The sequence below is a fragment of the Argopecten irradians genome, chromosome 16 (assembly GCF_041381155.1).
Source record: "Argopecten irradians isolate NY chromosome 16, Ai_NY, whole genome shotgun sequence".
NCBI lineage: Eukaryota > Metazoa > Mollusca > Bivalvia > Pectinida > Pectinidae > Argopecten > Argopecten irradians.
In genome coordinates this window covers 11,196,344-11,210,605 of record NC_091149.1, presented here as the reverse complement: position 1 = coordinate 11,210,605, position 14,262 = coordinate 11,196,344, and the positions used below count along the sequence as shown (strand labels likewise).

Genomic DNA, 14,262 nt, shown 5'->3' with positions numbered 1-14,262 from the left:
TTACATATGTAGCTTGTCTGTCACAACCTTAGATTTCCACAACACTCCAGACAGGGTATGAACATTATCGTTACTTTCCGCGATAGCTGCCAGTCTGATTGCCAGACGGAGAGGAAAGTGGTGTATGTTTATAATAAAAAGCCATAAAACTGTAAAACTTCCCGACTTTTGTAGATACTGGCTCATGATCAGTAAAACGTGTATTTATGTATAGAGGAATATACCGAATGTTCTACCAATAAAGTTGGGCAATCATTCACCTACTGCATATATCTATGTATGAATCGATGATTCTTGTATTATGTTAATTATATTTTTATATTTTTTTAAAATTTTAAATAACATTTATTGTAGTGGTGTTTACCAATTCCTTCCAGAGTATGTTGGTTTATTTTCATTAAAACTAAAAGCCATTTTTTTTTATATTATCGATGTAAGGTTTTGTTTTCAGCAGGGAAAATAACAAATTCCTTTCGTCATCTCTGCTTCGATGATAAGACTGGCCACCAGACCCTAAGTTGCTGATAAAACTTTCTCAGCAGAGTTCTTTAATAGATTATGTCCCCCTAGTTTAAAACTAGAATCAGGCATGAAGTAGAGACAAAAATAATCAAGCCATATCCTAATAATTCTACTTCGATGACTGTGTGATTATTTTCTAAATGGACAATATCTAGTGATTATTTGACACATTGGTAAGTCTAGGTTTAATGCTTATCTGATACACGAGTACTTTTATGAATATGCATACATTTAAAAACTTGTTAATCTCTTTAAACTTCCATTGGGACTAAGTCACGTACCACGTGATACCCGATAACGTATCAGTTGGACTAGCATCTATATGGTAATGGAACGTAATCTTTTTTTCCTATAGAATATCATCTTTTTCTGTCATTCCATCCTCAATAGATACAATAATTCCATAAAATGTTATCAAGAATCACGTGATACGCGAATTGTAATAGCATCATAATCACGTGTAAGCTTCTTTTTAAGGAAAACAATATGCAAATAAGTTTTGAAGCTACAATCCTATATGTTTGTATATTTCAGTATAAACGTATTGTTTGGTGATCATGAAAAGTATGGGGAATATGTCAGGGATTTTAAGTGTTATTGCCACTTGACCTTCATTGATCTCCATGTATACTACAACTGAAACACGATAGCAGGGTACGATTGTTTGTAAATATATAACAGGTTATTACACATTAAACGCCACAATAATGGCTTATAAGTAACTTCAATTAAGTCAACAAAACATATTGCTATATTAATTACTATTCCATTAATGTTGGAAACCGTCTAATGTTAACTAAACAGTTTATGATCAATAAAGAAGTTGATGAATGGTATTTAAAAAAGAAAAGAAAAGGTGCATTGGCACAATATTTGCGGAAAGCAATTTTAGGTAAAACATTCAAATCTCACGAATTTGTTATTTGAATAAAGCATTATGATAATAACGTCTTAATACTGACATTTCCGAAACAAAGGAATATACTTGAATGACGCAGTGAACATATTTATCAATTTGAAATAGTTCTATAAATTAGTTCTCTGTGATGATCATTATACGTTGCTGTCATCAAAGATGATGCCATTTCATAATCAATACCATGATTTCTGTTCGTCTGTTTTAAAGTTGACATCATTCAACTGCCTTCTAATTTTCTGCCGATTGACTGGTGCTTGGAGATCACCTATTTTGAGTAATAAAAGCCACAGGATTCACATTTTCCACCATGGCAGACGGAATTTCAAATTGACTTTAAAATTGTGTCTCTCAAACTATAATGATAAAAAAAACTGTTAAAGTAACGTCCAATGCTACAGAGGAAATTCCTCAGAAACCTGGGTAATGGCGTTTGGGAGTCTTTAATTTTGTTATTTACTTGTGCGTTTTTGTATGAATTAGAACCACAATATTACTGTTATTGATTTAGGGATCATTTATGTGATTTAACACTTCGCCTGCCGTTTATATTAAAAGTAATTGCCCATATCTGAGACGAAAAGCACTAGGATAAACGCCTTAGAAACCCAATAACACGTGGCCTTGTATAAACATTTACACTTTACTTAAACTTTGATGTGTTCTTGGTGTAAACCGCTGGTGAAATGGGATATCGATTTCAGTTAAAACAATTTAACGTTTAAATAGTCTAACAACTTTAGTTTAATATGAACTTTTATCAAAAATATATTTTTCACATCGTAGTTCGACAACAAAAACAACTTATACAAGTTATAGTGCTTATGTTTTAGTTAGCGATCGATGTTCTCTTGTATCGGACTGGGACGCAAAGAAGGAGTACATATTTGGACCCTTTAGCGGCCATGACAGATAAGCGTTATTTGCCTTTAGAAAATTCCCAGAGATTGAACATCATGATATGACTTATGATTAAGGTCAGACCCTTGAGACCTTTGTGAGTTGACACTGACACTCTCTCTTTGCTTCCTACTGCAAAACGAAACCGTCCACGTAGAATAACTGACGGTCACTCTTGTAGGGCGATACGTACAAGCAGTTGCACGTGTACAAATCTTTCGCGTAATTAAGCAATAACTTGCCTGCTTGTATTTTTCATTTGTCCACAACGTTGAGCCAATCATCGTACATACATTTACCTTTTTGTAACACACACACACATAAAGATTTGTTGTACGAGCAGTTCTGCCGTAAACCTAGTTCCCCGTGTTCCTACGGAATAATGACATTTACACAATTACTAGTTTACTCATCATACACAAACTTTTTGTGTATTGTCACACCTGTCTTCAAGACCACCTGCGGTCCCAATTAGTCAGATCAACACAATTAAACCTGTATATAAAAAGACATCTATAAAGGAACATTGCTTTTTGTCCCGTGAGTTGCGTATATAGATAACGTTTGACTGTACATACAGTGTTCAGGTTTCTATTAATGACCACCTCAGTTGGACGGCTAGTCAAGATTATTGACTTGTTCGAGACTTTGTTATGACTGTTTCATATTACAGTCTATAATAAGTTCTTGGATACAGAATTAATGCTAGTATGGTAATAACAATTGCTAAAGGAATATCAAATAAATCGCTGTTCTAACGAAGAGAGCCGTGCAATAATGGTTTCTATGGATACTTGGCTAGGACTGGCAGATAGAATTATCTGACGGAAATTGTGGCATCTGCCATCAGATTTTAGTATACTAACAACGGCCAACTGTCTTTGTCGATACAGTTTGTCATAGCAATGTCCTCAAATACTTGGCTTGACGAAAGAGACAACTAAATAACCATACGACACATTCTGTAATTATTATCTGAATTTAGTCCACTATCGTGCACAATTCAAAATTTATCCAAATACATACTGTATTGTCAGCAAACCTTAATTTTCTGCTATACAGTAAACCAACATTTTTAACTACCATGTTGTAAACCATCACAGATAATACTCCTTGATTAATTAAAGATGCTTCACCGCTGACAAAGGGCATTTTTGCTCTATAAAAGACAGAAGCAGTATTTTTCTTTAGTTAGAAAAGTTACTTACTTTACACCATCATCACCATTCAAAAGTTTGAGCCTTTCAGTTTACTTCAAGATAAAAAAAATAAAAACAATGAATTGCGTCCCGAAAAAAAATCGTGGTACAACTGTGCTATGTCCTATATGGAATGAAGTATTTATTTATTGCGCATGCACCAAAAGAAAAATAAATTATTTTCTTTTATATTTTCTGTAAATAAGACATATATATACGCGAATTAAACATCAATTGTTGTTCAAACGATGAGTATCGGTTATGCTCTCTCGGCGATGGAGCATCTTTATATCAAAGTAAATATATCATTATTTGTGAAGATCATCAATTAAATGTTCCCTTTTACGAAGGTACTACATTATAAATGTTAAAAAAAGTAATTTTATTAAGATTACAAATTAAGTTTTCTTTTATGTGTGAAGATTGTTATAATGTGAATTGTATCACAAACAAGAGCAATCCGCTAAATATGACTTCAAACACCCAAAATTGTTCGGAATCAATATTATTATTCTAAGAGATGACATCGTTTAACCTCTTAGTCACTTGGTTCTGGAAAATAATTCTTCTGTTTTTGAACATCTACTCCTTTCTCTGTCAAAATATATAATGAGCAAATCGCGTGTCGTAATGTTAGCTCGTTAACGGAAACAGTAGGGGACAACGTTTCTCACCAGGAGATATCAGAATGCCGTCAAAAACATTCCTGATGGACCTTTTTTGTCTCATACGTTTAATGATATACAAGTTAATTATCTTCAGGGAACGAGACGGGGACCATCATTTCCCTGTAATTATAAACTTTCTTTCTCTTAACTGTTTTATGTAAACGCAACACAGATAATAGTGATAGTTAGTCGACTGTTCAGGTTGCAACAAAGAATTATACATGATATAAAATAGGTGTTCATTTCATATGAGATTTCTTGAAAACGAGTATAAGTAGATTTTTTTTATCTTTCCGAGCGCTGGCGAGTTTCATAAATCTTCTATAAAATGACCACAAATATCAGATACCTCCCATCACATAACTACAACAACCTATATCTCAATGAATCTCAACGTGAAAAGGCGTTACAAAATTATAGAAAAAGGCCGCCATTTTTTATGACGTCCTCGAATCCTGGCGTCTCGTAATTGTTTACTGACGTAAAGTCATGACGTGACAATGACATCCGAGTCAATGCAAATAATTTCAGGTTATATCATACTAGCCATTTAGGGTCAAACTATAATTCATGCATTCGTTTAGCTTGTTCCCAACAGATAATGGTGTTTTCGATTAGTATTCAGTGTCGCCGATTATTTTCATAGAGTCGATATATTCGGGCATTGCCTATAATGACCACAAAAATATATTCTTCCAAAATTGAGAAATATGTATTATTTATATACAGATTCAGTATATATAACAATTGAAACTTTCATAATGACTATACAGATGAAAACATTCTACGAAGTCAAGTTCTATAATCTATTTTAGATTGCAATATAAGAAACTTTCATAATGATAAATGCATATTGTATGTATAACACTACATCTAATGAAAAAGTCAGGTTATCCGCTTTGGTCCAAATGTTAAAGTGCCGTTTGTTACGTACTGTATATCGCGTGATTTGGGGCCAGTAATGTTGTTTTATCGTTACTTGCTTTGCATATTCATATTGGTTTTGATGGTTTCGTAATAAAACGTGAATAATATAGTTAGGCTGAGAACACAAACAAGTATGACGTCATCATGTCGGAATTATGTTTTAAGATATAATGCCGAATGATCAAATATTGAGAATGTTTCCTCATATATTGTATTCAAATTGTCAGCTGATCCCCTTTCTACTACGGCAATTTAGTTTAACTTCGATTTTTAAGAAGTCAGTCGGACCATTAAAATAGCAATATTAGAACGTGTTGTTTTATTGTAGCCATGGCACACATCATGTTGCCACTGAGTTGTTTTTTAAGTTGTTATTATTATAAACTTCTCTTAGAGGTAAAGGTAATGTTTTCGAGGAAAAATTATTTTCTACACGGAGGGTCTAAATGTTTTTAATTGTACAATATGAGTAAATCAACTGTCAGTTCTACTTCAACTTTGAAAATTAATCAAACTTTATATAACTGACATATGCAACAATTGAGGTTTAAGACCCTGTTTAAACTAGTGATTTTTGTATGTCGCCTATACCGTATTTTCCTGACAAGGTCAAAAAGGACTAGATGTGTATGCCTTTGTAAAGTCGGATCCGGTGAAACCAGCGCTCCTACTACATGCTATAAACACTAGTAAACATAAAGGCATGGCCATGGCCATTTGGTGATATATATATACTGAACCCTGTGGACTTGCAACAAAAAATACATTTTTTTGCATATTTTGCCAACATTTCCAAACAAGACAACAATATATGAGTCAACAGCAATATCTAAGGTTCGGATGGATTAGACATTTTACATCAACTAAGTCATGTTTAAGTTCACCAAAGAAATGATTTATAGGCATACAAAAAATCACTAGTTTAAACAAGGTCTTAAACCTTAACGACAATCGCATGATATCACCACCCCATCTTTACGCGGATCAGTACAGACGAACAACATTAGCGTTACTACGTACGGATGTTAGGGCAATTTCAAGCAATTAAGCCGAATGAAAAGTTCTCTCTAAAACTTGAATAAATTCAACCAAGTGTTGAAACATGTTTGCGAAACAACAAAAGATGGTACTGTAATGTTGCCCTATTAATCAAATTAGTGATATAATATATGTACAAAGGAGTTATTAGTGGATATTTCAAAGTTTTAATCTGAGCTAGGATGTTTAAGAGGCAATTAACTGCCTTAAACACACAAGTGAAGTTCTCATTTCTCATTTATTGCAAAACCTTTGTTTACATCTTTATTCAAATTAATGGTGCTCCACCGCCGACAGAACATAAACGGTAGTCATTATGTCTGATTAGCACAGAAAAATGAGGAAAAATTAGAAACTCAAACTTTTCAATGGTGATAATGGTGTAAAATAAGTAATAGTTGTAACTGAATAACAATACTAAATCGTCTGTTCCTGTTTTTGATAGGGAAAATTACCCTTTGTCGGCTGCTGGGCATCTTTTAATAGGATCAGAATGCTGTTTTCAAGAATCTTATATGCCTTTATAATTTCGTATTTGTAATTACAAGAAATGATTTTATCTTTATTGGGAAATTGTCGTTAAACAAGCCTAATCGCCTGTTGAACAACTGGGTCAAGAATAAAATACAAATGATTCCGTGTGCTGAAATCATCGCTTCATAAAATGAAAGTAGGCTGTGGTAGGAAGCTCTTAATAACATCGTAACGAATAGGATACAAAGACTAAACCTATAAAATGTTATGGTATGAACGTGCGGAAATACTTACTTGTAATAAAATTGTTGCGGTGATCTTGTAATCCATGCCTATACAGAAATCCCTAAACAAAAGAAAAAATTTGTATCCGTCAGCTGTCTGGAATTCAATCCGTAACTATATTGGTACAGGTATCGCTATATACTATACCCTGGATACCGTAAGTGCATTAGCACTGAACTATTGTACGATTGTCTTCACTTAATACCACCGACAATACGTTTATAATAATGAATGGAATCAAACCTCACAGCAATAGCATCACACCCTCAGGGAGAGAGAGTAAGCTGTACCAGAAGGAAACAACGGAAGTCACAATATCAGCTGCTTCATCCAATACCTAGGTGTTACCCCTTGTCTGTTTGCTCGTCTAATGACTCACGTGACACGGTTCAATATCAATCCTTTATCGTAAGTTGGCTCAATAAAATGCAGCTATCCGTGACCAAACGGAAAGCATCACATTCATATCGTCCGCATATTCCACAAACTGGCATTACCTAGCTAGGATCGTCCCTGTGACACGTGGCTAACCAATTCCTGAACTCAATTTAATCAATTTCCGAGCTATTGTCCTTTTATATAGGGATAACAAAGGGATGCTGCTCGATTATACGGTATATTGGTTAACGTATACAGCGTAATTAACCCTGATGTTTACGGCCCCGTCTCCACTTGTCCTTCTCTACATGACGGCGTGTCCATATTCACCATATTTATTTCCCAAGTCAAACAAGTGATATTCCCCGTCAGGTAATCTGCTTCTCACTTCACTGCCGCGATAACAAGTTTATCAATACTGCACAATACTACTACTACGTCGATGGAAGCCTTTCATCATCAACATTAATGCTTATCCATTCATTTGTATGTCTTGTAGTATGCTTTATTTATAAGTGTATGGCCGATGGTCTCAGCTAATGTTCTGATCAGGTAATCTGAAAGACAAAAAATGAATTAAAGTATAGACACTTTTTTTTTTTTTTTTTTTTTTTTTTGGGGGGGGGGGGGGGGGTATGGACGGAGAAAATGATGATACATGGGTAATGTCGAAACTATTATTTTGTTATTATTATAATGAAAGATGAACGACAGCCAAAAATGAAAGCGACATCAAATTAAAATTGAAAAGCATTAAACAAGGTCATATATTGCAAAGTAACTTTCTATCGAGAGCGAATTTTACGGTCAAAATTTATTTCCACAAATTATACATCTAAATTACGATTAAATCAAGTATCTGCGAAAGCAAATAGGCAATGGTAAATTCAATTTTTTGTGGAGATTAATACTTACCAATGCAGATTTAGAATATCATATATATTTTAGATTGGGAAACTATATACCAGGGAAACAGGGCTTTGATAAGAAATAATAAGATAGTAATAATTTACAATACAATACAGGCTAAATGATAATTTGAGTTTATGCTGGGAATAGCTATATAAACATGTGTTGAAACCTCTCCGTTTCTCACGCGATATACACGTATAACCTGTACGCCTTCGATATCGAGGTCAAATTGTCTGACCGCCCGATTATGCATATCTTGTGATGTAAAAAATGTCTACATCTATGGCTCGTTTGAACATGATAAAAATCCTCTTTTATAGTAAAAACATCCTTCACTCATTCATCCCCGAATTTCGATAATGGACTGCCCAAATCTTTGATTTAGGAGAATGTAAATGTGTCTCCAGGAATGTATGAGGTATCAATAGTATTGTCGTATCTTACAATTGCTAGAATCAATGCTAACAGGACTGCGAAAAGTTATTCACGAAATGAACCATACTAGGAGAAGAACATGAAGAAGTATCTGTTGACCTCAGTAACTATAAACCTAAATCTACCGAGTATAAAACAGCACGTATATTAGAGCGTCTGATACAGGTTCAATCCGCCAAACTAGACCGGATGGAAACCTTGGCAACCTCCCTTGTGGATTCTCCAAATTAAACAAACGCCATATAATCTCAAGACACATAAAACATGTCTCTTCTATGTGTCTCAGACATACTTTACAGTTATGTAGTTAGTCTGGACAATATAGAGCGATGGTATACTGAACCAAAACACAAATTATTTATATTGTTAAACTGTTGGAGTTTTACCAACACGTTAAAGAAATAAAAAGGACACGAATCCCGAGACTATTCGTTATTCAACACAAATATACCGCAGTCCCCAAACCTACACACATTCAGATAACGTTAATTGCTTACAGGGGAGGCCGTCCTTAAAATAATATTATAAAAAAATCTCAATGTCAATAAACCTCTTATTGCCCTAGAATAAATATTACACATTGACACACGCCTTTTTGGTTCTCATGACCACTTATGTCGCGTAAATAAACTTCCATTGTGCTCTGAATTCTTGATGTAATCCCTATTGTGGCCCAGGATTATGTAGAACCCTTAGCAGAAACACACATACAATTACCGGCACATCTTTCATTATATTTACATTTACTTGTCACTTCTACTATATAAATTAACCAAAGCAAAGTCAAGTATATGTCGGTTTAACTGACACCCAAAACGTGACCATTATGACGTCACTGATGTTAACTTGGTGACGTCATCTAATCACCTTCATAATGGCTGTTCAATTTTGTGGATTAAATCGTCGTTGATAAACGGGTTTCCTGGTCTAGCTTAAGCAATGTTAATGCAGAGACCCTTAAATGAGTTGATAATGTAAATATAAGCATTAAACTATCTTCATATGGCATCTATCAGAGCTTTGCAGACCATCTTCATAATGCGCGCTAGATAATTGTCTCCAAAGCTCTGGCATCTATATAGACCATATATGCCATAGGAAGAGAGTTTAATGCTTAAATAAATACCAGTGTAGGTAAATGTTTACTGTTATATGATTCATTCGTGCTGGTAAAGGGCATTTTCATTGGTTCACTATATCAGTCCATAAAGGATAAGATCACGTTGTCATTTATAACGCTGCTTCTGATTGGTCACATCAAACACGTAATGACTTAATAGCAGAATGATTCTCGCAATGAATTCGGATTTTTGAGAGAGTATACACATAAGCAGATTTGATTAAATAAGAGTTAATATGAGTTCACGTTCATCATAAACTTATCATAAATTTTACCAGTGAGAACATGTGTACTCCAATGAGACACACTTGTACAAGAGGACACAACAACTAAAAATCTCTTCAAAAAGCCCTTTCGACTTAATACAGCCAGGAATGTTTTTAGTAACAGGATATTGAAGAACTTGAAATCTCTCCCAAATGATGTGGTCAATGCGGACAACTTGAACGTTTTCAGAAATCAATTTAACAAGTCATGGAGTTTCAACCATCAACATAGGATAATAATTGTATACCAGATACAAACATAGGAAACACCTATTATGGAGTTAAAGCATTTTTGACTTTTTACCATTAGTGTAAATACTACAATATATCACTTCCATTAATGTTGGACTTATGAAAAACCTGAACCTCGTCGCGGCGCTTTATTTAAAGTGTGTAAAGATTTTCATAAGATAATCTATATTGAAGGCTTTCAAGTTAATTCCTAAACACACTGTTATTATTTACACTATATTACCGATGCCTCTTATCGTTTGCCATAACCGGAATAGACTATTTATTTAAATACCGGTTAAAGTATAATATAGAAAGCGTTTACAAATATGTCAACAATTTGTCAGATATCTATCCGAAATCTACTTAGTTTCATTGGTAATGATTGTTGATATTCTGTATTTTCATATTACAGAGTTATCGTTCCTTTTGGGTAGGTATTGATTGTAACGTCATGTGTTTGCGAGAGTGACGTCATATCTTTCGGATAAAACGACGTGAATTACGCCAACACAATAATGACGTCAAAACAGATACCTACCCGAAAGGGGGCTAACTCTGTAATTCGCATGGTGGTCAAAGAACATGTAGTTGTATAATGCATTTTGCTTAGGTCACTAAAATGTAGAGATCCGATCCAAACATCTAAAACCGCCTACGGGCACTCTGTTGGGTAGACATTTAAATAAACTGTAATTTATTCTCATATCCCTGAGTGAGGAACTGGGCGCAATTAATACATTTAAAAAAAATCATAGTAAATCATTGTCGTACATTTTACTCTGTTTCTCATTCGGCTATTACTTATATCGACATATATATACAGTATGTACATATAAAACAACCCATTTTAATACATGTATAGCATACATTCATAACCTAACGCGTCATCTTATAATTATGAATACACAAATTGAGCTATATTTTACTTCAAGTTTAAACCTGTTTGCCAAGAATAGTGGTTAGTTTATGTGATTGTAACATACAAATACCTTTGAGATGTGATATTTTATCCAGAATCACCAACACTCTCACTAAACTCTCAGCGGTGTAGGTTCTCGTGTGTTAGCCTGGCCGTCTCAGGAATGACCAGAGTTATAAACAGACGGGGGCAGTCGGGTTTATCATCTCTGATTTATTGTCATTGAAGTTTATACCAGTGGTATCACAAACCAAGTCAATAAAATTTAACGAGATAAGACAGACTTAGTCCATATGGTGTGGTATGATCAAAGATTGAACCTAGTACACCGGGGTTTAGGCAGACCGGTAAGAGTATATAAAATGTTAATTATACACAATAAAGGCTAGCAAGTTTTTGGTTTAATTAAACAGATGTGTACACTTCGTCATCGAACGGAGTTCCTAACCTGAGTGTTGACGCCATTACACATTTTGTAAAGAGCTGACATCCCCAAATCTCTCCTAGAGTTCCTTGCGGTCCACACTTTCACATTAGAATGTGGGGACCGCAATGCACCCTGGGAGAGATTGTGACATGTTGGGACCGCAATGCACTATGGGAGAGATTGGACATCTCCATGTACTTGAAATGTCTATTCTTGGATAACGATAGTATGTATATGGTTAAACATGTCATTAACTGTTTTTATCATTAGATTAATGAATCAATTACCTCATTATTTAAAATAATAACTTTGACATTTTATTTCATACCGGCGTAAACTCATCGTGATACAGTGTGTCAATACAAATAAATGATATAATATTCAACAGGCAAGTGAACTTTAACAAGTTTTGGAAAAATTAGTTTCGTTCTTTCTCCTGATTTAATTTGAAATCAAATTTATGAAGAAATACTTAAGTAGAAATATATGTGTACACAATATATATCATGTTTGTCTGTTTGTTTGTTTATTTTAACGTCATATTAATAGACAGGGTCGTGTAAGGACGGCCTCCCATGTATGCGGTGTGTTGCGTGTATGTTTTCGCGAACGAAACACTTATATCCTTAGTGTGACAACCAACCTCACCACCGTAATGCACAGATCTGGACACATTTTATGTATAGAAAAAATTATACTACACGCATGATAGCTAGGGACATTTCTATACAGAGTTAAAGCATTGGTATATATTGAGCTATGACTAAAACCATACACATGCTTTTTAATACTAAAACATTAAATCTATCAGTGTTGCGATTGAATAGGAACAACAATTCTCATCCACTGCAAAAGACATCTAATTGAAAAGAGAACTAAAGTACATGGAATAGCTTTCGGCGCCCATTTCATCCATTTACAAAATACACGGCGATACTTAGTTATATTAATGCTATAGTCGCAAATATGACAGGGCGAGGACAAGCCCAAAATGGCTAGAAATAATGCCGGGAGTACATCCTAAACCTAATCGGAAGGGGTTGTGACCAAAGAATTAGTGGTTAGTGTGATTCTGTAATAGTTTTTTTTTTTTACTCGTACCGTTTATTCAGACCTTTATACTACTCTGACCCTGGGAAGGAAAGTTTAGTGTCTTTATTCATTTCAAACACGGCGTCTGCTATTAGTAATGATCAGACAGGTTTAACATTTAACGAAATATATGTCATGAGATTATTCAATTAATGATAAAAATGTGTACAAGCCACTGTAGATTTTGAAAGGATGCAATGAGTTGTTGAACAGTAGTTGGTATTGCAGCGTCGATAGCAACATAACACAAGTGCCTACGTTTGCCTTCAGCAACGTGTTGAGTCCTTCCGTAGCTCTACAAACAAAAGTTTTCACTAAAGCGTACTTTGAATCAATGAAGCGATATGATGCAATCCATCCGAGTCATCAATATAGTTCCATATAGGCAAGGTATTCCGATTGCATCATGTTGGTCCTGTTTCTTTCACAAATTTAGTGCTCCGAGGGCATATAACTACGATACTGTTTTTCAGTTTGAAGGCGTGTATTTCCTTATAGCAAAATAATTTTCGTTAGCTCATGCACATGACTTTTAGAAGTTGTTGCCTTCCTAATTTTTGCAACTTTCTACGTCATTGCTACATGTATATACATATCGATCGTTGATAACTTTAGGTGAATACAAATTAATCATGACCAAGTATAGCGATGCCTATCGAATGTAAACTAGTTAGTATCAAACCAAACAGTGCAGGTTTCCAGTAATTGCACACTTACCTTATATTTAGTTGTGAAATATAATTATCCGACATATTACGCAGGGAAACCGTTGAACATTTCGAATGGTATAATTCCAATTGGCCTTTGACGGCTTCACATCATGCATCCATGTATTATTTTTCCAAGTAGACTTTCCTATGGAAGCGTCTAAGGCTCACATTGAAAAATAGAGTTTCGGGATAATGGAAATATTTTATTTGGAGGCCGCCATATAATCTATCTGGTGGCCGCCATATATTTAAATGACAGCCGTCAGATAAACGTTGGCGGCCACCAAATAATATATTTTCGTTATCCTGAAAAATATTTTCCTGTGTGAGCCTGATACGTTTCTGTACTTTTCACCAGTCATACAGTCAATAAAAAGTTTTTTATACGTTTAACTGTAACCAAACACGCAACCTAACTATCAGATTCCAACATAAAGGGCGGTAAGTTCCAATGAAATGTTTAAATATTTACATATAACACATATCGGGTATAGAAGCATTCAATGTACCGTGAGAATCACATGTAACTTTTAAGGATATTTAATCCTGAGGTCTGTTAACGGCAGAGTAACATAATGTGTGTCAACACAAAGTGTACAATATATACATGTATCAATTATGGACCTTTGTTGAGGTTCATATGGTGTTATATTACCCAAGTAAGAACCGAAACAAAGGTCCTTAATTTTTTTCATAAGATATGTCGTTTTTTCAACAAATGTCAAAAACAATCTACATATAATGTGCATATCAGTTTTAAGAAAAGTGTTGTTCAAAGAACGGCGCCCTGAATTATGCAGTGCTTGTGTAATGATGTTCACAAAGAAATATTAACTCCGT

General features: G+C 34.5%; 1 protein-coding gene across 4 annotated transcripts in view; it reads right to left on the bottom strand.

Moving 5' to 3' along the window:
• Positions 1–13,713, bottom strand: part of LOC138310511 (calcitonin gene-related peptide type 1 receptor-like) — a 43,123-nt gene extending 29,410 nt beyond the window's left edge. For 2 of the 4 annotated variants that reach the window (XM_069251759.1, XM_069251762.1), the window contains exons 1-2: positions 13,430–13,713; positions 6,939–7,864 (exon numbers count right to left, since the gene is read on the bottom strand). In XM_069251759.1, the coding sequence (XP_069107860.1) occupies positions 6,939–6,974 (36 nt within the window). In that variant the 5' untranslated portion in view covers positions 6,975–7,864; positions 13,430–13,713. Of the gene's footprint in view, positions 1–6,938; positions 7,865–11,263; positions 11,599–13,429 lie in introns of those variants that run through there. The other 2 variants (XM_069251760.1, XM_069251761.1) reach the window with 2 other exon arrangements.
• Between the last annotated feature and the right edge of the window lie 549 nt (positions 13,714–14,262).